The sequence below is a fragment of the Podarcis raffonei genome, chromosome 4 (genome assembly GCF_027172205.1).
Source record: "Podarcis raffonei isolate rPodRaf1 chromosome 4, rPodRaf1.pri, whole genome shotgun sequence".
Lineage (NCBI taxonomy): Eukaryota > Metazoa > Chordata > Lepidosauria > Squamata > Lacertidae > Podarcis > Podarcis raffonei.
The window spans coordinates 56082195-56109111 of NC_070605.1; the positions used below are offsets into that span (position 1 = coordinate 56082195).

A 26917-nucleotide genomic window follows, 5' to 3' on the forward strand; every position below is an offset into this window, starting at 1 on the left:
GCAACAGGATCCAGCCGGATGGGAAGGGAGGGGGAAGCGCGGGCGCACGCACTCCTCGGCACCGCCCCCTCCCCGCTCCGAGGCGCGCGCGTCCCTATTGGACGAGCCCACTTCGCGCGCCCTCTTTTTAAATCACAACAGTCCGTCCCACCCATAAGGAGAGGCCCGTCGACTTCAATGCGTTCCTAAGTCGAAGAGGCGGAGGCGGGCTGCTCCCCTCCACCTGGGCGGGTTTGATAGGCTGTCTCGGCAAGAGGGTGACAGTAACTGTGACATGTGCGCGCGTGCGCACACATAACAGGAGCGCGTGAGCTCAGCGACCGCGCTTGTTATTACGAAAAAAAAAAAATCCAGCGAGGCACAAACCACGGGGCGGGGGTGGGGGGGGGGTGAAGAGGGAGGATGTGCGCTTGCGCAGTTTGAGAAGCGGCCGCGAGCCCGAGCCTTTTCTGTAGTGTTCCTTCTCCCCCTCCCCCACCCCGTTATTCTTCTCTGGCGGAGGCGGGAGACTGGCAGCCGCTTTTCTCCGTCTTCCTCGCGTGTCTCTACTCCTTCCCCTTCCCTCTGCCCGCCCCCCCCCCGTCCAGTCCGGCCTGAGACATGGACGAGGAGGTTCTAGTGGAGACGGGAGACGTGACGGGTGACGGCGCCTGGTTCCTCGTGTTGAGCTCCGTGTTCTTGTGTAACCTCCTCAAAATCCTCCTGCCCTCTTGCTCCTCCATTGTAAGTGACGTCAGCCCGCCGGGTTCCCATAGCGACGGCGCCCCGATCCGCCTCCCTCGCTCTGCCTGGGTGGGGAGGGCAGCCGCCTTCCAGCTGGGGCCCGAGTTCAGGGGAGGGCCGAATGGTCGGCCGGGGCGGGTCGAGCGGAGCGTCTCCCAGCCCAGCCGCCGACATCGCTAGGGACGGCCCGATCTTTATCGCCCATTTTTCCTCGGGAGTCTCCCTGTGGGCCTAGTGCACACTGAGCTTTACTCTGAGTAGACCCATTGAAATTAATGAACATGTCTTAAGTTAGGCCAATTAATTTCTATAGGTTATTTTGAGGAAACGTCAATGCCACCCTAAGTCATTTTCGTTCTCGCAAGTACGGAAGCAGCGAGGTCACTCTGGATTAGCAGGCAGGCTATCCAGGTGATGGATGTGGCTGTTCTGTTGTTTTATTTAAAAAATAAGAGGTCAGATGATCATCTTGTCGGAGCCATTTACATTGCTTGCACTTGGAGGCATTCAGGGCAGAGAGTATATGGAATAAAACGGCCTTATGGATGGAAGCTGTATTTCAAGCTGCCTTGTTTGATTCCTACTCTGGGGAAAAGGTGGGATATAAATAAATATAATAACAACAGAACATTCTTTGGCTGTGAGGTTCAGATTTGGAGTCAGCGGAAAAAGTATGCAGCAGGCATGTCTTTCAAATGGAAATAGCTTGCCACCTTCCTAGCTATTTGGTGAATTTTGCTTTTCTCCAAATTGTAGAGCCAGCACAGCCATTAGGCAGGGTGAAGCCACTGCCTCAAGCAACTGAACCCAACCCCCCAAACTCCCCCGTGCCCTGCTTTTTCCGCCATTGGTGGAGAAGCACCACCAATTTTGGGCAAGATTCCATCCATTTGGGGTTAATCTCACCCAGAATTGGTGCAATCTTGCCTGAAATTGGCACCTTGCAGCAGCACAGCAGGCAATATCTGGCAGCAGCAGGTATGGTAGCAGCAGGCGGTACTTCCCATTTGGCCTCAAGTAGTGAAACAGGACACACTGCCCCTGCCAAATTGCAACACAATTCTCAGCAGTTTAAATGTATGCATGCTTTAAGAGAAAATACCCATAATTTAACATAGTATTAAAACACTTACTTTAAAAGAGGATCAATGTAAAAAATGGAACAGAATTATGGAACAGAAACAATCAAAAGTGGCAGACTAGAAATCGATGCACCCATCCCTTGGTAGGGGTGTATTATTATTATTTTTTAAAAGGTAGCTTCATTCATCTTTAGGTTCAGAGTTTGAGAACACAGCCTTTAGCTTTTGTGCGTTTGGACATTCTGGTCCAAGCATGATATATTGAAGAGTTCGGAAGGAGGTAGACTGCTAGCAAAGTTCTTTCTAGGAGATTATTCATTGCTTTTCATTTAAAATTCCGATAAACTTACAAATAGGGACATACCTAGTAGTTGGTTAGGTTGGCCCCCATCAAGGGCACAAACCCTGCAGGAAGGGCACAAAAATCACACCTCTCCTTTCTGCCTTACAGTGGTTAGGAGTCCATCTGCCCGCACACTATTAGAAGCGTTCACTGGCGGAGCATGAAAGAAAACCTTTTTGAGTTTCTGTTCCATGAGGGCAGGGTGGGGGGAATGGGGTGCCGATGTAACTCCTAGTCAAGGGTGCAAGGCAGCCTAGGATGCCTCTGCTTACAAAACATTGAACTTAAATAACTTGGGGCACGCTTCAAAGTGTACTTGGATCAAGCTATTTAGGAGAGGGACTAAAAGACTGCTTAGAGAGAAGTAAGCAGTAACTGTTTTAGAACAAATAAATTCATTTTCTTTTTTAAAAAAGAGGAAAGTGATGAATCAACAGGTGTTTGGACATCTTTCTCTTTGTCAGATATCCAGATTGCTACAAAAGGATGCTGAGCAGGAATCACAAATGAGATCTGAAATTCAGAACATGAAGCAAGAACTTTCTACCATTAGTATGATGGATGAATTTGCTAGATATGCCCGACTGGAAAGGAAGATTAACAAAATGACTGATAAACTTAAGACTCATGGTAAATACTTGCTACTTATATTTGCATCATTAGCCTAACTTTCACTTCTGTTTAATTTTTTTAGATTGTTTGTACTGTTCTCAGTATTTTTAAAAACATGTTTTTTAAAAAAACATGCATAATATAAAACATGACTATATTAAATACCTCCTTCATGGATCACTGCCTTGTCATGGCAAAGGGGCTTGAATAACTCAGAGAAGCTATGAGCCGTGCTGTGCAGGGCCACCCAAGACGGACAGGTCATAGTGGAGAGTTTTGACTAAACGTGATCCACCTGGAGCAGGAACCAGTAAGCCACTCCAGTATCCCTGCCAAGAAAATTTCATGGACAAAAACAACAGGCATATAAAATGAGCCCCTCAGGTCGGAAGGCGTCCAACATGCTACTGAGGAAGAGTGGAGGACAAGTACAAGTAGATTCAGAGCTGATGAAGCGGCTGGGCCAAAGCCAAAAGGTCGCTCAGTTGTGGATATGCCTGGAAGTGAAAGGAAGTCCAATGCTGTAAAGAAAAATATTGCATGGGAACCTGGAATGTAAGATCCATGTACAAAGGTAAGCTAGTGGTCAAAAATGAGATGGCAAGAATAAATATTGACATCCTGGGCATCAGTGAACTAAAAAGGGTGGGAATGGGTGAATTCAGTTCGGATGATCATATCTACTACTGTGGGCAAGACTCCCATAGAAGAAATGGAGTGGCCCTCATAGTCAACAAAAGAGTGTCAAAAGCTGTACTGGGATGCAGTCTCAAAAATGATAGAATGATATTGATACGAATCCAAGGCAGACCTTTTAACATCACAGTAATCCCAAGTTTATGCACCAGCTACCGGTGCTGAAGAAACTGAAATTGACCATTTCTATGAAGACTTACAACACCTTCTAGAAATGACACCAAAGAAGGATGTTCTTCTCATTATAGGGGATTGGAACGCTAAAGTAGGGAGTCAGATAAAAGGAAGAACTGGCAAGTTTGGCCTTGGAGTTCAAAATGAAGCAGGGCAAAGGCTAACAGAATTCTGTCAAGATAAAAAGCTGGTCATCACAAACTGTGTCGACCACAGCAAACTATGGCAAGTTCTTAAATGGGAGTGCCTGATCACCTCATCTGTCTCCTGAGAAATCTCTATGTGGGACAAGAAGCTACAGTTAGAACTGGATATGGAACAACTGATTGATTCAAAATTGGGATAGGAGTACGACAAGGCTGTATATTGTTTCCCTGCTTATTTAACTTATAAACAGAATTAATCATGCGAAAGGCTGGACTGGATGAATCCCAAACCGGAATTAAGATTGCTGGAAGAAATATCAACAACCTCAGATATGCAGATGACACAACTTTGATGGCAGAAAGTGAGGAGGAATTAAAGAACCTCTTAATGAGGGTGAAAGAGGAGAGCGCAAAATATGGTCTGAAGCTCCACATTAAAAAAACCCCTAAGATCATAGCCACTGGTTCTATCACCTCCTGGCAAATAGAAGGGGAATAAATGGAGGCAGTGAGAAATTTTACCGTATTTTTCGCTCTGTAGGACGCACCGGACCATAGGAGGGGGAGAACAGGAAAATAATTTTTTTTCTTGTTCTCCCCCTCTAAAACAAGGTGCGTTCAAGGGGCGTTCCCACTGTGCTCTGGAGGCTTCAGGCAGCTACCTTGGAAGCCTGGAGAGCGAGAGGGGTCGGTGCGCACTGACCTCTCTCGCTCTCCAGGCTTCAGTGAAGGCAACCCGAAGCCTCTGGAGCGCAGTGGGAGTTCCCTCTGGGCTCCGGAGGCTTCAGGTTCCTTTTGACCTGCTCTTTGGGGCTGGCATTGGGGGGAAGCACTGCTTTCCCCCACCGCCAGCCTCAAAGATCCCTGAAGCCTTTGGAGCGCAGCGCAAGTTCCCGCTGCGCTCCAAAGGCTTCAGGCTTCGGGGACAGCCCTTGGACCCTCCGCAGGATAGCGGGGTGCAGGCACCTTGCTGCCCTCCGGAGGCTTTGCACAGCCATCCTCAAGCTAGAACAGCGAGACAGAGCGCTCCACAGCACTCCATCTCCCTGTTCTGGCTTTGGGCTTAGCTGCGCAGCCTGCATTCACTCTATAGGATGCACACACATTTCCCCTTAATTTTTGGAGGGGAAAAAGTGCGTCCTATAGAGCGAAAAATATGGTACTTTATTGGGCTCCATAATCACTGCAGATGGTGACAGCAGTCACAAAATTAAAAGGCGCCTGCTTCTTGGGAGAAAAGTGATGACAAACCTAGACAGCATCTTAAAAAGCAGAGACATCACCTTGCCGGCAAAGGTCCGTATAGTTAAAGCTATGGTTTTCCCAGTAGTGATGTATGGAAGTGAAAGCTGAATTATAAAGAAGGCTGATCGCCAAAGAATTGATGCTTTTGAATTATGGTGCTGGAGGAGACTCTTTGAGAGTCCCATGGACTGCAAGAAGATCAAACCAATCCATTCTGAAGGAAAGCCCTGAGTGCTCACTGGAAGGACAGATCCTGAAGCTGAGGCTCCAATACTTTGGCCACCTCATGAGAAGAGAAGACTCCCTGGAAAAGACCCTGATGTTGGGGAAGATTGAGGGCACAAGGAGAAGGGGATGACAGAGGATGAGATGGTTGGACAGTGTTCTCAAAGCTACCAACATGAGTTTGACCAAACTGCGGGAGGCAGTGGAAGACAGGAGTGTCTGGCGTGCTCTGGTCCATATAGGGTCACGAAGAGTTGGACACAACTAAACGACTAAACAACAACAACATATTACCGTAAATACAGCAAGCTTAGGGATCTGCTGATACGTCAGTTTCAAGGCAATGATAGTGTTGTGTTATTAATATTTCTATATCCGTGTTTTGTGAACTACAAAATGTTTTTGAAAAAAAGCAAGGAAACAGGTGCCGGAGACTAGTTTTTATTTTTCGTTTCTAATTATACACCCATAGCCTCTAGAATTTGAATTTTAAAGAAGCAAGCATCCTTAAAGTGGAAACAAAAGTTATTTTTATCAGTTGAAAGTAAAATCATGTCTCCTATTAATGTAAATAATGCAAATCATACTTGTTTCTTTTAACAGTGAAAACACGAACAGCTCAACTAGCCAAAATAAAGTGGGTAATAAATATTGTATTCTACATTTTGCAGGTAAGTAAAATTGGTTTATATATGGAAGCCTTTCAAAGCTAACCATGTGAATGGGCCTTTTTTGCAGTGGCTCTCCCTTTGTGGAATGCTCTCCCTAGTTGACTTTATTACATATCTTTAGGCGCCAGTCAAAAACGTTTCTCTTCAACCAAGGGTTCAGCTGATTAACTTTGCATGACTTTTAAAATGTGTTTATGGGAGGGGGGTTATTGGTTTGTTTTTGATTGATTTTGTATTTGCATGTTGTACTTTTCTGTTGTGGACTGCCCTGAGATCTTCAGATGACAGGTGGTATACAAATTTAATAAATACTAAAAATTGATTAATATTCCTTAGCCATGTGCCATAATATCCAATGTTTATATTCGGAAACAAATTCCCTGCACATATCAAATCAGGTATTGTTTCGCACGAAGAAGCACTCAGTTATGTGATACGCATGCACACACACTTACTCTCTCTGGTGTGTATTGTTTTATATGAAGGTGCATTCAGTTATGTGATACGCTCATATATGCCAGAGATGTATAGTCCAAGCACAGATTTACCATCTGAGTGAAAATTAGGCCATAGGCTTTCCTTTGCTCTGCCTTTTCATCTGGCAACCAATCACATGAAGCTGTGTCCAGTGCCATGCACTCTGAATAGTCCAGCATAGAAAATGCAGACTTCCCAGCTGTTACAGTGCAAGCCAAGAACTGATGACTAATCAAGAAGAGGCTGTGTTCCTCATATGGGGCGAGGGCCAGGGTTCTCACTTTGTGTGGCACTGACTTTGAGGTCACAGTACAGTTGTACCTTGGTTCTAGAACGAAATCTGTTCCAGAAGTCCATTCAACTTCCAAAAATGTTCGAAAACCAAGGCGCAGCTTCCGATTGGCTGCAGGAGCTGCCTGCGCTCAGTCAGAAGCTGCGGAAGCCACGTCGGACATCCAGCTTCCAAAAAACGTTCACAAACCGGAACACTCACTTCTAGGTTTGCGGCATTAGGAAGCCAAAATGTTCAAGTCACAAGGTGTTCCAGAACCAAGGTACGACTGTAGTTGTATTGATTTTTTAAACAGTGGGTTATTTTTAAGGATAACATGGGCATCTAGCACTTGCTAGGCATCAGAAATTCTGATTGCGCAGCTAGATGTAAACAAGAACTCTTTTATTTTGAGGTTTTCATGCATAATCATGTAACGATTGTTTTAATTCCAGGCTGCCTTAATGATCTCATTAATCTGGAAGTATTACTCTGAACCAGTTACTGTGCTTCCAAGCAAATGGCTAGCTCCACTAGAACGTTTAGTAGCTTTTCCAACAGGAGTGGCAGGTAAGCCTATATTATTTCAATGCTTCTCAAGCTTTTCCAGGAATTTCATATATCTTTCCTATCAATATTATATATGAGTTGATTTTGAATGCATTGCCACACCTCTGCCTTCCCAGATTCCTGAATAGTTGCAGAAGCTAATAATGCTTGGCTCACCATGTTAAAATGAATAAGAGATGCAGTGAGAGCACTGTTTGTTGTGTAACTCCATAATTTACATTGGAGAAGGAAGAACTTAGTGGATTATGCCCATAGCCACACACCTAACCACATCTTTCATTTGCATAGAGATTCCAGATTACACATACTAGTGGTACTGGGCTTTATATAATTCTTCTGAAACAATAGTTATCTCATAGATATATCCTTATGCAAGTGTTTTCTGCAACTACTGGTGTTGTTACTGAATCTGATTTCTTGTCCCTACACGTTTAAATATGTATGTTTTAGTTACTGAGAATACTAGTGTCTTACAGCATGTATTTCTTATTTTTAGGTGGTGTTGGCATTACTTGTTGGTTGGTGGTTTGTAACAAAGTTGTGGCCATTATGCTACACCCTTTCAGCTGAGGATTCCTAGTTTCAGCAGACTTCTCAGTTTCTTGTGAAATACAGCATCCATACATTGTACCATCTGGAATGTACATGCCTATGAAAAGCAGGCAGGGTTTGGGATTGAGTAATAAAGCATCAATAAATCTTAATACAACATTCTGTTAATATTTTAATATATTGTATTGTGTAAAGTTTCTTTTCAGTTTGTAACCTGCAGTGCTGGGCATAAGTTCTATTTAGATTGACAGTTGATCAATCCTAACCATGGCTACTCAGAGTAAGTCCCATTGAATTCATTGGGTCTTAATTCTAGGTAAGTGAGGTTAGGATTGCAGCCTATGTGCATGTAATGGTTTTAAAGCCATGTAGACATTTTAAAAGTGAAAGGAAAATAGCTTTTTAAAATAATGTGGTTCCTTTAATTTTGTCCACATTTGTTTCTCTATTGTAATTTCAGTGTTGTCAAATATGTTATGATTGACTGTTCACTACCACAGTACAGACATAATATACCATAGTTCACTAAACTAGGAACAAGTGTCAAGTCCACATTCTACCGACTTAGCAATTCAATCCTGGGAACTACAGGATTGAAGCTTCAGCACATCAATCATGGGAACTACAGTTCCCCATTACATCAGGCTAAGATCTAAAATGAGGATCAGTTTATGGTTTCAGATTCCGGTTAGTAAGTTATTATGAAATCACAGGTCCCCTAAAGGCATGGTATGAGGAGAGGGGAAGCACACAGGTCCAACATTTTTTATGGCCAGGAACTTTCCAGCTAATCTAGCCCGTATTCTGTTTTTGACTGTATCTGCCTGATGTCAATTCCTTCCTTCTCTGATTCTTTTTTAAGAAGATTTTGATTAGTATCAAAATATTACTGGAAGGGTCTTTGCCTTAATCAACAGTGGCTGTTTCTCCCCCTCTTGGCCACATGCTGTGTTTTTGCTTAGAGAATTCAGCATGATGCATATTTTATTCTAGCCACGTGTGTAAGAAATAGAAGGAGGAGATGTGAGAACTTACATGTTAGATAAAATTTCCAAACAACCATTGACACAAATAAACTTGCTGGATAGGTTTGTGCTAAATCTGTACCCATTTGATGACTGAAAGCTTTTTAGATTCCCATGTAGGGAATAATATAGTTCTTAACACAATGCTATGGCTCCCTCTACTGCCCAGGTGATCTGTTGGCTCTGTCTGCAGACATGTTCCTCTCCCACTTGTATTGAGCCCATGTCTGCCACTTTAATAGAATACTGTACCACTATAGTGGTGCTGGTGTGCAGCTTCCCTGATCCTAAGTGCTCTAGGTACATCATGGCAGTAAGATTAATCTCCTATTTGTTAGGAACAGATGAAATGATACATTGTTGCAGTTCTGTGTTTAATCATACTGGCTCCTGTTGCATATATTGACACCTCTTTGTACTAATTGTGTTCAATATTTTGTGTTCTAAGAAGGAAAATAAAAGAGAACAAAGTTGTGGGTAGCACAATATTTAATATTTAAATTACCAAGAATGTTTGATTAGAAGAAGAGCTTTTAATGGCTGTTTCGAATTTTACCTGTTTTCCATATTTGGGGTTCAGTTACAATAGTAAAAAACAATATGGATATCCAATTATAACCATAGAAATTACTGTAACCAACATATCTTCCTGCACTGAGAAATTTGTATAGACAGATGAATTAGTCTGTGTAGTCTGAAGATGGCCAAATTTGAGAGTTAATAAAATAGGCCTTACTGTCATTCTTCTTTCTGGCAATAGCCCCATAACTTGCACTCATTATGTCTATATCAGATTACACAAATCAACATGGATGGGTCAAAAGCGCCCTATTTGAAGGCCCCTTCATCTAAGCATTCACTTTCCTAACTGGGACCATGTAGATAATTTGAATCACTGCATTCATTTAAGAGGCTTTGTGGAATGGAATAAGAAAAAAGTTATGCAGTGCCTCATTTTCTATTGTAAATACACATTAACTGTCTTTTTCCCCAATAAGCTTTACCACCAATGCCTATTCAATGCAATTCTTTTCAGTGTATTCTTATTTAGAGCTCTAGTAATAGACCTGTCATTGTGCTTCATTTTAATTTTTAAAAATGCACTGCAGTATGATGATTTCATTGTTAAATATAAACTGATAACTTGGATGCATGTTTTCCTGCAATGGAATATAAAATGTCTACCTCTTATGGTAAATGAAACTTTTTCCGGGGGGGGGGGGGACCCAGTCTGCAGCAGTTAATGAATTATTTTCATATACTGTGTGTGTTTTAAGATGAAAATATTGTTAAATTATGGCAGTAATTATTTAAAGTTTTCCAGAAAGGCAAATGTATGGAAAACCTTTATATGGGCTTGTTTGGAATCGCCACACTGCAAACCATCATTGACTTGTGAAATCTCATAAGACTTTTCACTCATCAAAGTTTTTTTTTCCTTAACTGCCTCTTTTAAATTAAGTTTTGAGTGACTGTCCTTTAAGATGCAGCTTGGACCAAAGAGTTCTTCCATAAGAGTGGTTTTCTTTTCTGTTGATACTGCAGGAATGTGTTCTTTGCCAAGCGTCAACGTGGTGTCCTTTTGCCTTGTTTTGGTAACCTTACCAAATGACGGGTCATAGGCACTGCTTGAATTTTCTGCCTTCAACTCAGCTATTTCACCCTGGTGTCTATTCACTTGTCTACTACTGCAGGTGGTGCTTGTGTTGGACAGTGGACCTGTTGAAGGGTATCCCTGATGCAAATTTTCAACAGCTTCTGAAAATACATACTGTTTCTTTAATGTGGAAGGTGTTTTGTATCTTTGTGTTACTGTTTCCATTTTATCACAGCTCACTTGTTTTGGCTCATTTTCTTGTTTTTCAGTTGCAACTTCTTCCTGGTTATTCATTTTTTGTTGGATGTCATGTGTGGACTCCAATGCTTGGTCTGTCCTTAATTTCTCAAACTCTTCTTTCAACAAGTTGAGCCTTTGTCTTTCCCTCCTGTTTTTCTGTCTTTCTAGGTTTTCACATCTGAAAAGTTTTTCTGTATTTGGACATATCTCTTCCCCTAATAACTCTACAAAAGAATATTATTATTTCAACAGTAAAAATTCTTAGAAGTCAGTCAATAACATTTTTATATCATAATTTTTATATTCAGACAGAAATTAAAACACTGCAGGCACATCTATAGATTTAGTAGCTACAAATGACCTTAAACACAGAATCAGCACCCTTAGCAAATCAGCTTCTGGGAACTCCCCACCCACTGCTTAGCTGAATTCCATGTGTGAGCTGAGAAGAGGTAGGTTGAGCAGAGGGCAGAAGGGGCAGTGTGTATGATTGTGTTTATATGTTAAATGAGTGGCTGCCTGTCTGGTACTGTTCCTTTTGGGTCTGGCCCCATCCAGCCTGGCTCAAGAGTATTACACTAAGATAATCTACCCTTTGGGCTGAAAAAAAAACTCTCTACTGCTGCTGAAAGATTTGCTAAATCTGTAGACACCTCAGATTCGAAATACTGTTAAGATACCTGTGCATGCTATATTCGAAATCTGTTGCATTGTTAATTTTTGATTTTGATGAACTTCTGTTTTTGATTCCATCTCTTTATCCACATCACATAGTTTGTCTTTGCAATTAATATCTTTGGTTGTCAACTCCTAAAGAAATAATAGAAAGAAAAACACATATATGTCAGTTTGATTTGCACTTTGTAGCTTTCGAATGTCTTTGAATAGCAGCAAGTGATGGATAGATTTCAGTTCTTAATCCGTGACCTAATTTGCCTCCATAAAGTAGACAGAATCTATCTGAACTCCCAGCAAATTAACATAGGCTTAAGGGTACGCTGGCTTCAGCCTCATACTTTGTTTGGAGATGGTCTAAAATGAATGGGATCACATGAGTCCCAACACACTAAAGTCCACAACACAGGAAGATAAAGGTAAAGGACCCCTGGACAGTTAAGTCCAGTCAAAGGCGACTATGGGGTTGCAGCGCTCATCTCGCTTTCAGGCCAAGGGAGCCGGCGTTTGTCCACAGACAGCTTTCTGGGTCATGTGGCCAGCATAAGTAAACCGCTACTGGAGCATGGAGGACCGTGATGAGTGCCGGAACGCATGGAAACATCGTTTTCCTTCCTGCTACAGCGGTACCTATTTACTCGCATTGGCATGCTTTCAAACTGCTAGGTTGGCAGGAGCTGGGACAGCAATGGGAGCTTACCCCGTCACGGGGATTCGAACTGCCAACCTTCCAATCAGCAAGCCCAAGAGGCTCAGTCAGAGTAGAAAAATGTCTATTAAATAAAACAAGGACTTGTCCCCTGTGATTCTCTGACCATAAATCAAAGAAACAAAGTGGCAAGGAGGGTGTTTTGCTTTCCTCACAAGTCCTGTTGTATGAACTTAAGATGCCACCTGGATCAGACCAAAGGTTTATGTCAGCATTCTGCTTACACAGATGGCAATGGCTCACAAATAGAACATGATCACAATAGCACTCCCCTGCTCAAGATCCTCAGCGACTGGTACCCAGGGATATAGGCCTTCTATACTGGAGGAAACAGAGCCATCAAGACTAGGCCATTGATGGCCTTGTCCTCCATGAATCTGCCTAAAACCCTTTTAAAGTCATCTTAGCTGTTGTCCATCACTGCTATGCACTATGTGAAGAAGTATTTTTCCCCTGTCCTGAATCTCCCAACATAGTGGTGCAACCTATGAAAAGTGTGCAGTGCAAACATGTCTGTCATTTCCTGCTCTTATCTAGGAACTGGACAAAAACTATGATATGCAATGAGAAGTCCACAGTTTCTCTTTCATGTCCTTACCAAGCATAGGAGTGGTGAAGAGAAACTGCAAGGCAATTTAAATTCACAGCCCCTTTTCCCTTCACTATCCTGTTGCTAAAATGTAATTACTATCTCAATATCCTCTTCAAAGCAGAGGATGGTGCAGTCATACTCTAATATATGGTGGAGGCACTTGCACAGATTTTTTTCACTGGGTGTTCATACAGCTGTGCCAAGAGCAAATAATACAACATTAGGTTCCTTGTGAATATCTTATGTCTTATCTAGCCCTTAATTATAACAGTTGGACTTGTTTACCCAAGCTAACACAACAATCCTCAGCGTGTTTACTGAAAAGTGAGTCCCTCTTCCTATTATTATTTTATTATTCAATAAATTTATATACCACCCTATACCCACGGGTCTCAGGGCAGTTCACATGCTTTGCACATAACACTAACTCAAGTAATGCATTAGCCCTGAAAAACTATGAGTGGCAAGCCAATAAGAAGCCTATAGCTCATGGCTTATTTGGAGCAAGACAAACCATGAACCAAGGTTCCATCATAAGACAAAGACAAACCATGGCTTAGCCACAGGTCATGACAGCCACACAGGGCTTAGGAAGAGTGCAGCTGCCACCATGGTCCTTACTTTAGGAACCAGCATATTTGCTTGTTTGCGCTAGCCAGCATTTGGCTCAATGTTTCATGCAAGCTGGAGTCACCTCAATGATGAAGTAAACCTATTTCAATGAGGACAATGTTATTTTCACAATGTCGCTGTAATATGATTCAGGAAACTGAATGTATGTTAAGGAATCTGCAATTTGCAGGAAGAAATGAAGCTATAAGGCACAATACAGCATGAACAAGAGTGGTTTAGAGTTGTAAAAGGATTAATTCAGATCTGCCATACCTCTTTTAAAAAAACAACTGAACTTTTCTCTGCCTCGTGCTTTTGAAGAGCTGTTGCTTCTAGATTCACATCTACTTGTACCGACTTGGAGACATTGACAGCTATGAAAAGACAAGAGGAAGTAAATATTGAGACGTATCCCCTCTGCACTCCTGAAAAATGAATATGAAATGCTTATGTCTGGAATTGGTGGTGGGCTAAATATGGGACAATAAACTGAAATTCAATCCTGAGACAAAAGTTCTATTGGCAGATGCTTCATCAATTCAGGGAGATGGCATTCAGCCTTTTCTTGATGGATTACCGTCCCCTTAAAAGTCGGGTTAGTGGATGCCTACACAGCCTCTATGGAATGAAGCACCTTTCATCAGTTGAGGTTGATGTGCCGACTGTGTAGCGAGAGCCTGGGCATGGTAATCTGTGTTCTGGTAACATCCAGGATCAGGTACTATATAACATGTTATAGATATGACTGCCTGGAAGCTACAATGCTAAATGCTGCCACTAGCCTACCAACCTAGCCAACCACCCAACTGGATGTTTGGGTCATTGCAATGATGCTTCAGGAATTGCAATTGCTTGGACTGTCTCCACCAACTGGCAGTGGCTCTTCAGGATTTTAGACAATGCATTCTCAGTACTACTTGGGGATGTTGGGGATTCTGCATGCAAAGTAGTTCCTCTTCCATGAAGCTGGAGTCCCTCCTTCCCACTTTTTAAGGACTCATTTGGTGTGGCATACGTTAAGCAGTCCAAGTTGTTTGAAAAAGCTAGAGTAAGGTGTTACTTTTGTTTCGTGGCTTACTGAGAAACCTACCTTTGAGCTGCACACACAAGCAAAGCTAGTTTCATCTCAGATGTCCTCAGAGAGGTTGGTACTTCAAGGTCCTCTGCCTTAGTCCAGTACTGGACATACAAGATGAGATGAATTCGCCAGTGGGTGGTCTTCGCTATCTGGCCCCATTTTTTTTCTTTACTTAATTAAGCAAAAAGCAGGCCAGCAGCTGAGCTGTTCTGCCACCTTGCTGCTACCCCACAAACTGAAACCTCAAATGCCATTTCCCTGGCTGGGAAATAGCTTCTGCTACATAGAGATAGCCATTTCTTTTTCTGATGTCCATTGAAAGGAAACAGAAATGACATTGTTCCCCCACGGTTGGGATTTAAGTTCATATGGTGGAACAGCGGCCTTTGGCTTAATCAAGTACAAAAAGGAAGAATGAAAAGACCACCCACTTGCCATTTTATCTCACAGGGAATCACACCAATTTATTTTTTATTTAGTTGAACTAACAAAGGCTAATTATGTGGCAATTGATGAGTTGAATTAATTGAAGAAATGGTGTGGGGATGCCCATTAGCATAAGAATTTATTCGAAGTGATTTGAATGGTAAATCATTTGCTTTGCCTTCTGTAAAATGTAAGCTATAATAGTTTACATACTATAATAGTTTACATATAATAGTTTTTAGAAGACATCTGAAGGCAGCTTTTAGGGAAGCTTTTAATGTTTGACAGACTACTGTATTTTAATATTTTGTTGGAAGCAGCCCAGAGTGGCTGGGGAAACCCAGCCAGATGGGCGGGGTATAAATAAATTATTATTATTATTATTATTATTATTATTATTATTATTATTATTATTATTATTACTACTACTACTACTACTACTATATTGGCTTTTAAATTTGCACCTATGAATATAAATTAGCACATACAAATGTGCACCTTTTTTCTTTTTTGTGTTTGGTGCATATACTCTTGTGGTGGAGCAATGCATAAGTGGGCACCATAACTGGACTTACTCCCCCCAAAATGTGCAGGAGATTGCTGTCTTTCTTTACAATGATAGACATGTCTACTCAGTTCAATGAGTGTTACTCTCAGGTAAGTAAGTATAGGATTGCAACTATAAATAAACAGAAACGTGTGCTCGCAAGTGTATACACACATACACACACAGCTATAGATAAACATATATACACATACACACCCCTAGATACATATTGTGCAGTAGTATTCATGGAGCTTTAACTGGTCAACAGGAGGGGCTATAATGTTAACCCTACCCAATGTGAGGGGACAGCTCCATGAGGGCTGCAGTCAATATGCAGGCTGCTTTACTGTACCATCTCCATATTTCTAACTGTAAACCAAGCTGTTGGATATAGCTTGTTGTGTTATAATTAAACATTTGATGCTGCATTTGGGTATTTCATCAGCCCTACAAAAATTACAGAGCACAGGAAAATGCAATGACATATCTTGCAAATATGTACTATTAATACCTGCAGCTGAACAAAAATTGAAATGATATTATGGGCACTCTTATTTTGCTGGTGTGATATCAAATGCAGGCTTACCCAAGACACTTAATCAGGACAGTAGAAATTGCAGACTGAGGACTAGGGGGAGCTATGTACCTAAATGTGTACCTAGAGTGGATTGGCTTTTCTTATGGAATGACAATGATACCAAGTTTTAAATCTTGCACAGGAATCTAGCCAATTTACTTCTGATTAACCCCCAGCCCAATCATTCTCAAAGCCATAAAGTTATGAAAAAACTGTAAAATAATGTTGAGATTTTTAAAAATACAAAACTGTTGCTGATATTTAGAATTTGTTGCTGAAACCTCAGTTCAGTAAGTTGCTGATGGCAGAGCAATCCCTAACCCTGGCTGGACAACAGCAGTCTTTGTGCAGCATAGGTGCTACTGCTCACACCAGCCAGGGTAGAAAGTGGGAAGCAGGGGAGAGAAAAACCTCCTGTACACTATACCAGCCAGGGACTGGCATAGTGAGTGGGTCTAGATTGGCCCAGTGCTATCATGTGCTGGCAGTGGAGCTGACTCAGAATCTGGTGGATCCCAGCACAGCTCAGCCCCTTCCACTCACCGGAACACCACCCTTTGGGGCTTTCTGTTTGATTTCACCAGTGATAGCACCCACTCTTTTAGTGAGCAGTACAGCAAAGTGCTGAGCCAGAGGCATCAGTGGATCTCTTTTAGGCTGGTCAGAGGGAGGGAGACATTGCAGTCATTAAAAATAATAATAAATACTGCAGAGTTTTCTAATATAGTTTTGGCACATGAAAGCGACATTCCGCATTAAAAATGAGCAGAAAAACATTATGCTACCTTTGGGGGGAGACTCTGAACCACCTTTGTCCTGTTGACCTTTAAGCATCCGATTTGCATAAATATTTCTCACACCAAGTTCTCGTTCTTTTTCCTATAAAAACACAGCAGTAAGCTAAAAAAATGCAATACAATTTATTATATGGACCTCAATTATCTATGTGGCCTAATTAGCTGAATTCACTATACATCTTCCATAAAGCACCATCTTATTTTATTCTCCGTAAAAAGCATCTTTGCTTAGTCATAATTTCAACAGGCCAAATATTCTTTCGCTTGTTACTCGAAAGAAGGATGGAGCTTGTTTGGCTGAGATTGCCCCTGAGAATTCTATCCGGCATGTCCTTTTAGATTGGGTGGGGGGAATCTCTTTCATCCGAAGGCCATATTCTCTTTTGGACAACCTTCTGGGGGCCACATACCAGTGGTGGGCGGGATCAGAGGCAAAAGTGGGTAGAACAAGAAATAGGAATTTAACATTTGTGCAGGAGGCTTTCTTCACACTCACAGGACACATTCCAGCCAGGCAAAAACACAGGAAGGGTACAAAGCAGAGCTACCTGGTGAGTGGGGAGCATGTGTGACCCGGGGAGACTCCTAAGGACCAGAAAGGTTCCCTATTCCTGTTTTACGTTTGCTATGGGACTCCATGGCACCACAGCTGTTCCTGACAATGACAATGTGGTATTGAAAGCACTAATTCTTGGCACTACAAGTTGAACTGCAAGTTACTAAAAGGGTAACTTCTAAAGCAAAAATCAAAGCTGGTGAGTATTTAGTTCAATCTTTGCTTCATATCTGACATTTGTGCAACAGTATTAACTATTTACTTGTAAATGTGCTATAGCTTTTTTTTTTACAAATGGACCACTGCAGCTTTATGTAGTCGCATCCATTCAGTGGAACACCCTCCCAAGGAAGATTTGACAAACCTGCTCCAAAGAAAGTTTCAGGCAGATGGCTAAAACTCACCAATTTGACAAGGATCTTAAAATCCCTGCCAATGTCTTATCTTGTCTAGCTGCTATCTTAGTTTCAATTTGTGAACTGATTTTCTTGTTAATTGTATTGCCTTTTATAATGATTATAGTATTTTAAGCTACTTTTTGAGGACATGTGACCCAAAAGCGGCCATGAATCTAATTATAAACAAACAAAATCTCACTATATTTTATCGTTCACAGCTTATAATGTCTGAAACTTGAAACACAAGAAACCAGATAACCAATCTGTTCTCTCATTCAGTGTTTAATAGCCACACTTAGGAATACTTTTATTTTTGCAGTAGAATACATGTTTTTAAAGCAGCATCTCCCCTCACCTGTACTAGACATTGTAAGATGTGCAAATGCTCTCTATAAATTGCTAATTCTCTTATAGTAAAATAAACTTGAGGCTTAAATACCTTGATTTTTTGGTTAAGCGACTTGATTTCCATTTGCAAATTCGTGGTAATCAACTGAGCTTCAAGAGTCTTTTTCTTCTCAACTGCTAACTGATGACTAAAGGAGGTATTATTCAACAGCAGCTGCTTTTCTAAGACCTAAAGATATTACAAACGCATGACCATGTACTTTATCTCCTGCCTACTGAGAATTATACAATATTAAATGTAACAGGACCAAAGTACTACAACAGACATTGCAAATTTTAATAAACTTCTTTGGAAAGATGAAAATCCCCATTCTTATTAATGATATCAGTGATTTATACTACTTTTAAAAATAATTTTATTTTTTAAATAATGACAACAAGTATGCTTATGGTAAACAAGTGTGGTAGGAAATTGTATCCATAATCAGAAATATTGTATCATGTATTCTCTCCCTCCCTCTCTTTTGAAATCTAGAAGGAGAAACTTCCATTCCCATAGCAGTTAGTTAGTAGTGAAAATACTGTATTTACTCGAATGTAATGCACACCTTTTTGGCCAAATTATGCTGCAAAAATTAGGGCACACATTAGATTTGATGGCACCAGCAAGTACCCTTTTGGTTTGGAGGTTCTGAAAATTTAGGTGCACATTAGATTTGATGGCGCATTAGAGCCACATAAATACAGTGGGTCAGTGAAAAATACATGGTGAGGCTAAGTCAGTTCTATCAGCTTCTTTAGCCATTCCTACTCCTTTAGTGGGTTTCTTCTTCCATACTCCAAAGCAGAAAATAGGGAGGGCTCAAACATGAAGTGTGGACTGACCCATATACCTGAAACTTCAGGTTGGCAGATACGGAGCTGTGCAGTTGCTTTTAGTATTAAAAGGATGGACTACTCTAAGGTGTGGGATGATTTGATGGGTCCTGCTCTGTTTCTTTTCCCATCTCAAAGATGCAGGGCAGGGCTGCGTTAGTGGCTTTAGGCAAATCACTATTAATCCAAGTCTAAACACATTTACTCAGATGGAGCATTAATTTCAATAGGCCTTATTTCTAAATAACTATACCCAGGCCTTGTGAAGCTACTATCCTATACCAGAAGACATGTATAGAACCATCCTGTTAATCTCAATTCCTTGTCTGTAATTGGGGCAATAGTGACCAATCCCATGTAAAAAAAACTATTGATTCCCATTCACAAGGCTCTAAACCAAAAACAAACACTACAACTCTAGACTGCAATTTAAAATGAAACAAAATCTGAAAGTACTAAGGTTTAATACTACTGTATTTATGTGAATCTAATGCACACCCTAATTTTCACAATGTAGTTTGGCCAAAAAAGGTGCACATTGCATTCGAGTAAATACGATAATAATAGCTTTGAAATAAGCTGTTCTGGTTCCTAAGCTCCAAGTGTGTAGTTATGCACATGGAGTTCCTGCCTGAGCAGGTGTCCTGTGTACGTTATGGTGTTCTGTGTACAGAGCTGTCCCCATCCCTAAGGTAAATAGGAAAGCCTCAGCACACTCAGGAACTCCTGCACATCTGAACAATAGCTTGGCCAGGACTGTTAATTAGAAATCTAGCAGCACTCTGATATTTCTTGCTGTAATTCTAGTTACACTGCACATTAATATACTGCACATTAGTACCTGAATTCTCTTATCACCGATTTCCATTCTTTGTGTGAGGGTGTTTAACCTGCGTCTAAGTTCTCCTCTTTCTGCGAGATTCTTGTCTTCTGAAAGTTTCTGCAATGCCAGTAAGGTATCTTTTGTCTTTAGTAGTTGTGCCTCAACTTCTCTAAGTTTCTTGGACGCACTGCGCTCCTGCTCTTGAGATTTCCTAAGAAGTACCCTGAGAGTCCTCACTTCACCACACTGTTTTGCTAGAAGATCAGGCAGATTAGTCTCTGCATTTTCGTATTTACTTATTGCTTTCAAATGTCGATATTGAAGCCGCTTCAAGATCTGATTTTCCATGTTGGATGCCTCCAGTTTTTTCTTCAGAACAGACACTTCATTTTTCAGCTCTTTAACTTTGTGAAGCCTGGCTGACAATAAGCGGCAAGCTACATTGTTCTTCTGGGAAGTGATTATAGTGCTAGTATTGAAAAAGCTCTTTTGCTGCTGTTTCTTCTTAGGAAGTGTTTTACCCCCTACATTAAGAACAAAACAAGCTAAAATGGTATAAGACTAGAGAGAGTAAGAGAATGTAAATCCATATAACAGAGATGGGGGGCCTGTGATCCTCCAAATATTACTGGATTACAACTTGCATCATCCCTGACCACTGGCCACAATGGCTGCGGCTGATGGGGCTTGAGTCCAAGAACATTGAGAGGTTTTCTGTCATTTCTATATAAGTTGCTTACTAGAAGTTAAATGCATCCTCAAGAAGTGATAGAATGTGCAAAAGACTTTATTGTTCAAACATGTTGAGCTTATGTATTCATTGCATCATAAAATTCACTGCAATTCCCCCAAAGATTGTATAACTGATACAATCAGAGTGTCAACCCATACGGGTGATTACACTTTATGTCTCCTTAAATAACTAAAAGATTAGGCATGTGTGAATGTGTGTGGCCATGTTCAAACATCATACTAAAGATGGATCAGCATACTTTGAATGAGGCATAGTGTTGCCTCATTCTCGCATACCTTCCTCCTCCCATAGATTGTGAGTTCAGTAGCTCTCAGTTCTGCTTTTAGTTAACCAAAACTTGCTATGTTGCTCAGAGCCAGAACTGTGGTCAGCATTAACTATGGTGAATTCAAACAAACTAGCTGCAGAAACCATGGTTGGCTTGTTTTAAACTAACCATAGTTAATGTTAACAATATAAGTAACTGTGGTTAACTACAGTTTCCAGACACAAAAGTAGACATGAAAGATTCTGAACTCTACTGTGCAGCTGTGCAGGAAGTGGGGAAGGAAGGATCACAAGTCTGAGGCTTGCAGGGACCCATTCATATTACGCACATTTAAAAAAATGTATTTATCTGGGATGGTTATAAACTTCTAAACATTACAAAAGACCATAGCTAAAATACAACAATCCATTAAAATACAAAAATTAATAACAAATATAACAGTTCTCAAAAAAAGCAATCTGATATTGCCTATAAGTCATCATTCTGTGACAGCCTGTAAAAAGAAATAAGTTTTTAGCTTCCAATGAAACATGTACAATAAGGGAGCTGCCTAACTTCAATGGGCAGTGTGTTCTACAAGCAGGTATTTGAAGAAAGCGTATTGTGCATTTGTTAGCATGTGCAAAATGTCAGCATTAATATGCATAATACCTGTAAATTCCCCACAGAATACTGGAATGCTTTTACCTGACTCCATTTCATACAGGTGACATCAATGTTCAACCGGAGAAAAAATCTGGGAATACTAGTCCAAGACAAATTATGCATCTGTGGAGCAGCAGCAGTCTTGGAGGGTTTGCCTCCATATATTTCTGAATGGCATCTTGTTTTATTTATTTATTTATTTAAAAAATATTTATTTATTAAAAAAAATTATATACTGCTTAACCACAACTTAACTTGAAGCGGTTTTTTAAAAGATACAGAAAGTTAAAAAAAAATGGAAACCAATTAAAACTATAGAAGCATACTTCGTCTAAAATACCTGCTGGAATAATAGCAATATTGAAATGCTATATTAAAAAGAACAGAAGCTGTCTCTAAGTAAGCAGCTACTGCTAAACAGGCTTGCAAAACACAGTAACTGAACAAGGCCTCGAAGTTGGCAGTTACACTCCGACGTGAGAGGTCACAGAAATGTTTTCAAAAGCACGCAAAATGCAAATGGATACACAGAGCATTTCTCCACATTCCTAAATCAGATAAAACGAAAAAGTGAGTAGCAGTGGGGCAGGCGGTGTGTGTGTGGGGGGGTAGCTGCACTGCTCACCTGGCTTCCCAACAGCAGCCACGCTGCTGGTTATTGAGAGGGGCAGAGGCGAGGCAGAGAGGCGAGGGAGCATCAGACTAGCTCCACCTGCGCTGCTGCACTGAACCACCTTCCCACCTTCCACTTTTGGTACCCAGAAGTGAAACTGGCGCTGGGAAGCCGCTCCATCCCACTCTGCCCCGCCAAACACTACAGTCTAGAGCCCTTACTAAGGAATATGAAGTCCTGGAAAGCAAAAGAAAAACAAAACAAACTTTCCATTCCAAGGAACTAATCAGTAAGTTAACCTCGTTGGAGGTAAAGGTCCCTAAACTCAGAAAAGAAGAGATTTGGGTTCTGAATTCTGAGGGAATACATCCATACAAGTATCCCCTCTATTTTAATTTCATTTTTAAACATTTTCTTTTCAATTTTTAGTTGTCTTAGTGAAGATCCAATACAAAATTCAGTTTTAGGTTTTTGCTTTTTTTAACTTGGAATTGTAAACATATTTTACTTCTATTCGGAAATTGTTATTTTTTTCTTTTTTCTAGTCTGCAGACCATTTCAACACGTTCTGTTCATAGACCTTAGTTTGCCTACCCATGTTCTATGCCTTAGCTCCCTATGATGTTCAAACACTGTTTTTGTGTAACTCCTTCTTTCAAAGAGTTACAGGTTCTACAGATTTTCAAAACAGCGTTTCTTAATTAATGGGCATCATGCTCATTCGACAGTAGATAGTGTAAGCTGCATGGAATTCAGCTCCTTTAGAGTAAAGCACAGATTCAGAAAAGTTAAAGCAATGTGCATGTCCATAAATGAAGCTTTATTTAGGTCTATGCAATCTACATTCCTATATATACCCATATGTACAAGAACAGAAAGTCAGTGTTGGCTCCAGGTTTGATGGCTTGTATCTAAGTTCTCCGGACATGATTACCTGGCATTCATCAGTGTGTTGCAGTCACCATTCATGTCGAATTCCCAGGGGGTGGGTCTGGGTAGGGGAATTTTAATATTTCACAATACATCACCACAATTTAGCATCACTCCAGAGCACTGTGGGAAATTAAAATGGTGGCTTCCGTACCCCTAATTAGGGTTGCCATTTTAATTTCCCACGGTGCCCCAGAGCCATACTATGTTGGGGGCATTGTGGCAAATTCAAATAGCAGGTCCCAGACCCCCAGTAGTCAACAGGAGGCCCAGACCAGGTTTCAGTGGTGCACCCTGTTCTGAAAGGTGTCTGAGGATGCCATGTGTTGATGCTGGGTCTGGGGAGAACTCTGGACATAGCATGCAAAGCACACTGTGATTGTGGTAGGGAAACAATGAGCAAGGGCAGTGACATGTTGGGGTGGAAAATAGAATGGATGAATACAGGGGAAGTTTGCCTAGACAAAGGTAGAAAGAGAAGGGCATGATTATCATTACATTGCAGGGTGATGGGGAAGGAAGGAAGGTGGGCTAGATATGGATTAGTATGCCTTCATAGCAAATAAAAACATATTGCTTCTCTCTTTTGCTTGAAAACATTGCATGATCGAAAGAAGCAGGTGTGAAATCAATAAAGTTACCGGGACTATGCTCATTTATTGCTTTCCAACAGTTCAGAGCTTTGCTTTCAAGGGAGAAGAAACCATAGCAATTTCCCTCAAGTAATTCAATTAGTTTCATTTGGGATTTAACGTTCTTTGGAGCAGATGCTGGAAGAGGGAGTGTTGCAAAATATATTTAGGGCATATCTCTTAATTTTACACACACGTTTTTCAAGGTAACAGGTAGTTCTAAAATGGTGGATTATAGATTTTACTATGCCATTGCCATCATTTGTTTTCATTCATAATGCTTTCAATTCTTTTCTGTCTCTTTTGCACACACGAAAACTACAAAGCTTGAAGGTAATGCTGAAGGTTAACTTTGCCTCAGAACTTCACCCACAGACTGCCAACTCAAATACTAGTGCTGGGATGGAGAGCTGTTATACAGCAAAACACAACATACAAGCAGGCACTAGCTGACTTCAACTCTCCTTTCCATCTGGTTTTGCCCTGCCTTTCTTTCCTCTGCGCCCTACTCTCCCTCTTTTTAATGCTTCTTCCTACAGACAAGTGGTTTCCAAAAAAATATAGCATTTGAACAAGGGGCACTTCAGCAATAAAAATGGAGAAGCACAACTGTCAGTTCTCCAGCAAAGCCATGGTCTTCATTAGTTCTGTCATAATCTGTCAACAGTAAGCTAACATTAGCAGTGATCAGTGTGGTCCACCACCTTCTTACCTTTGGCTTGGTGACCATTTTCCTTTGTTTTCATTGATAATTCCTCCTCTTTGGTTTCTGGCTGTTCTAAAATACTGCTGTATCCACTGCCATTGCTGCAAGGGGTTTCTGAAGAGTATGTGTGAAAATCTTCATAATAGTAGACCTGAGAATTTCTGCAGCTGTTCTGCTCTGAATAACTGCTGCTACTGCTGCTAGCCCTTCTTGAAACATCCTGGTTGAAGTCGTTGGAATAGTCAAGCTGAAAAGTTCCACACTGACTGGAACACTTACTACAGTGGCTAACTTTAGTGCTGCATTTGCTTTGGGTGCTCTTGCAGACCCTACTAGGAGAATCACTTGGACTCCTACTTTTTGTAACTTGTTCACATTTATTGTCTTCTTGGACTACAAAATGGAGAATGTAGTCATCTGAAGCCATCATTCCATTGTTAGAAATCCACAGCCTATCAAAGTCAAGAGGATTGTCAATTATATTGAAAACCACAAAAAGAACATGGTGCTTAAGTCAGAATTTGAAATTATGCTGTTTTGTCACTGCTTACTCAGGGCCTCATCCTTTGTTCTTTGGAAGTAGTTTGCTCTAAATCTGCACCAATAAATCTTCACAGTTTCTGTCACCTTTATTATATAATTTACTTTCCAACGATGTGATGTGCTTGCACTATAGACTATATTCTTAGCATTGTCATCCACGAACTGCAATTCCTCATGAACATTCCTTGAGTTCTGAGTTCACTCAAGGAACTAAGAAGGCTAAAACAAAAGGAAGAGTATTGACATTTTTATATATTGTAATGCAAAGGATTTAAACTTGCATGGGAAAATTTTGCATCGGCCCAAACTACCTCCAGACAAACACATGCAGCCACAGCATTAGTCTTGGCAATTAAACTGAGAAAGGGGAATGGCAAGTCACCCTTTGCTACTGCAGAAGCCCGCAAAGAACCAAAGGCCCCTGGCCTAACTGTATGAATTACCTTTCACTTACACGTTTAAAAACATGTTTAACTTGCTGAGCCCTCTACTATGCAACTTTTATATAAATGAAGCTGAATTCAGAGATTCAGAGAAAGGCAAGGACAAAGCAAGCGCGGAGAGGAAGCACTGAGAAGCGACATGGGACAATAGTGGTGGGAGAAGGAAAACAGAAAAAAAACGTTCTGAAAAGTTTCAAAAATTAAATAAAAGAGGAAATGTTGGGGGATCACTGCGCCACGGGATCAGTGAGCCCTGGTATAGGGCTGCAATCTCACTGCGGGTGGCTCCCCCCTCTCCTGGTTGGTGGGGCTGGAGGAGTCGCGGGGGATTAACGACAGAAGCAATTCCGGCAAGTTCAAGAGGAAGGAGAAGGGAAGATCTGCTGCCCCCCGAGGGAGCGCGCCTCCTACAGTCGCTTTATGATCCCCCACGTGCTCCGCCTTCACCTTCTTGGACCTCTCTTACCCAGAGCCAGGATCAAGAGCAACTCTTACTCCCTGTGCAGCTCAGGGCTTAGGCTTCTTCCCTTCTCCCGCGCGCAGACAGAAGCTTCCACCCCGCCGCTCCTCTGTCCACGCTACCTGGTTCCTTGGGCTACATGGGCGGAAGGAGTTGTTTTCAGGTCTCCGTTACTGTGGCAACCGCAGAACTTCGCCGAGCGTCATGGGACTTGTAGGACTGGACAAAAGGGCCTCGTCGTTCGCTCGCTGCGCAGCCCCCAGCCCGCCTCCCCTTCTCCACAGCGGCGCAAAGGTTTCATTGTTTTATCCCGGCAGCAGAGGCCCCAAGTTATCCGTCCCCCACCCCGCCCCCACCAGTGAGAAAAGTAAATCGACTCGAGAGATCGACTCCCTCTGCGATCTCACCCAAAAACAAGCGCGCACTTTCCTAATGGGCAGTGTGATGAGTATCACCCATCTCTCAGGGACTCTCCAGGTGTAGGGTAGCCAACGTGGCTTCTGTCCAACTAGGGCAAAGGATCCTGTCGAATGAAGGGGCAGACTCCAGAGAGTGGCACCCAATACAATGCGTTGTGTGTGTTTTAGCAGGGGGAGTTTCTCTCTCGACTTCATGCGCCGCTGGACCCTGGAGGGGCAAGGGAACCAAAGTTCTGCTCTCCTTATAACAACAATAATTAGGTGGGGTCTCACTCCCTTCCCAGGTGGGGTGAGATGGGCACAGCGACGCGGACTTATAAAAAATATTGGGGGGGCCCGGGAAAGCTCATGAATAATAAATAAGCTCATGAATATGCAAATAAAGTGGCGCCGCCTCCTCGTGAGCGAATAGGGGAGAGCGTGCTGCGCCTATTAATCAGCTCCAAAGGAAATTGGGTGGAGCTTTTGCTCGGGAGGGAGGGCAGGAGGCATGCAGCCCGCCCCCCCTGTGCATTTTGGGCTGGGGGAGGGGCGGCGATGGCGCTCTGCTGGAGGGGCGCCGGAGATTATTGGGGGGGCGGAGCCCCCCCAAACGAATTTTTGAGGGGGCTCGGGCCCCCTCAAGCCCCATGGAGTCGGCGCCTATGGATGGGCAGAAGAGGGAGCTGCAGTTCCCTTTGGTTCAGACTCGGCGGCGGCAGCAGGTTGCCGATGGGTTTCTTTGTCCCACCGCCAGGCCCAGCGAGAGTGGCTGACGATTACATTTCTTTCCCTTTGACCATAGCTGTCAACTTTTCCCTTTTCTTGCGCGGAATCCTATTCGGAATAAGGGAATTTCCCT

General features: G+C 41.9%; 2 protein-coding genes across 9 annotated transcripts; one reads left to right on the top strand and one right to left on the bottom strand.

Annotated features, from left to right (window-relative positions):
- The first annotated feature begins 213 nt into the window (after positions 1-213).
- On the top strand, positions 214-9292 carry GET1 (guided entry of tail-anchored proteins factor 1). Its single transcript, XM_053386750.1, has 5 exons — positions 214-723; positions 2613-2778; positions 5850-5917; positions 7121-7235; positions 7732-9292. The coding sequence occupies exons 1-5, from the start codon at positions 601-603 to the stop codon at positions 7803-7805; spliced, it is 546 nt and encodes a 181-aa protein (XP_053242725.1). The 5' UTR covers positions 214-600; the 3' UTR covers positions 7806-9292.
- LCA5L (lebercilin LCA5 like) lies at positions 8650-25910 on the bottom strand. 8 transcript variants are annotated; one of them, XM_053386739.1, is made up of 8 exons: positions 25780-25910; positions 24218-24973; positions 19682-20208; positions 18056-18193; positions 16651-16744; positions 13511-13611; positions 11330-11459; positions 8650-10873 (listed from the first exon to the last, which is right to left on the bottom strand). In XM_053386739.1, the coding sequence occupies exons 2-8, from the start codon at positions 24639-24641 to the stop codon at positions 10119-10121; spliced, it is 2169 nt and encodes a 722-aa protein (XP_053242714.1). In that variant the 5' UTR covers positions 24642-24973; positions 25780-25910; the 3' UTR covers positions 8650-10118. The 8 variants fall into 8 exon arrangements, with proteins under 8 accessions (XP_053242714.1, XP_053242715.1, XP_053242713.1 ...); XM_053386740.1 differs by having other exon boundaries at positions 25693-25910; XM_053386738.1 differs by having other exon boundaries at positions 25664-25910.
- Positions 25911-26917: the final 1007 nt, after the last annotated feature.

Coding starts and splice junctions, on each gene's coding strand:
- LCA5L (XM_053386739.1), bottom strand. CDS start 24,641: ATGATGGCTTCAGATGACTACATTCTCCATTTTGTAGTCCAAGAAGAC. Junction 18,194..19,681: donor TCGGTGATAAGAGAATTCAG/GTACTAATGTGC, acceptor TAATATCTTTAG/GTCTTAGAAAAGCAGCTGCT. Junction 11,460..13,510: donor CAGTTGTTTTTTTAAAAGAG/GTATGGCAGATC, acceptor TTATTTCTTTAG/GAGTTGACAACCAAAGATAT.
- GET1 (XM_053386750.1), top strand. CDS start 601: ATGGACGAGGAGGTTCTAGTGGAGACGGGAGACGTGACGGGTGACGGC. Junction 5,918..7,120: donor TTGTATTCTACATTTTGCAG/GTAAGTAAAATT, acceptor TTTTAATTCCAG/GCTGCCTTAATGATCTCATT. Junction 7,236..7,731: donor TTTTCCAACAGGAGTGGCAG/GTAAGCCTATAT, acceptor TCTTATTTTTAG/GTGGTGTTGGCATTACTTGT.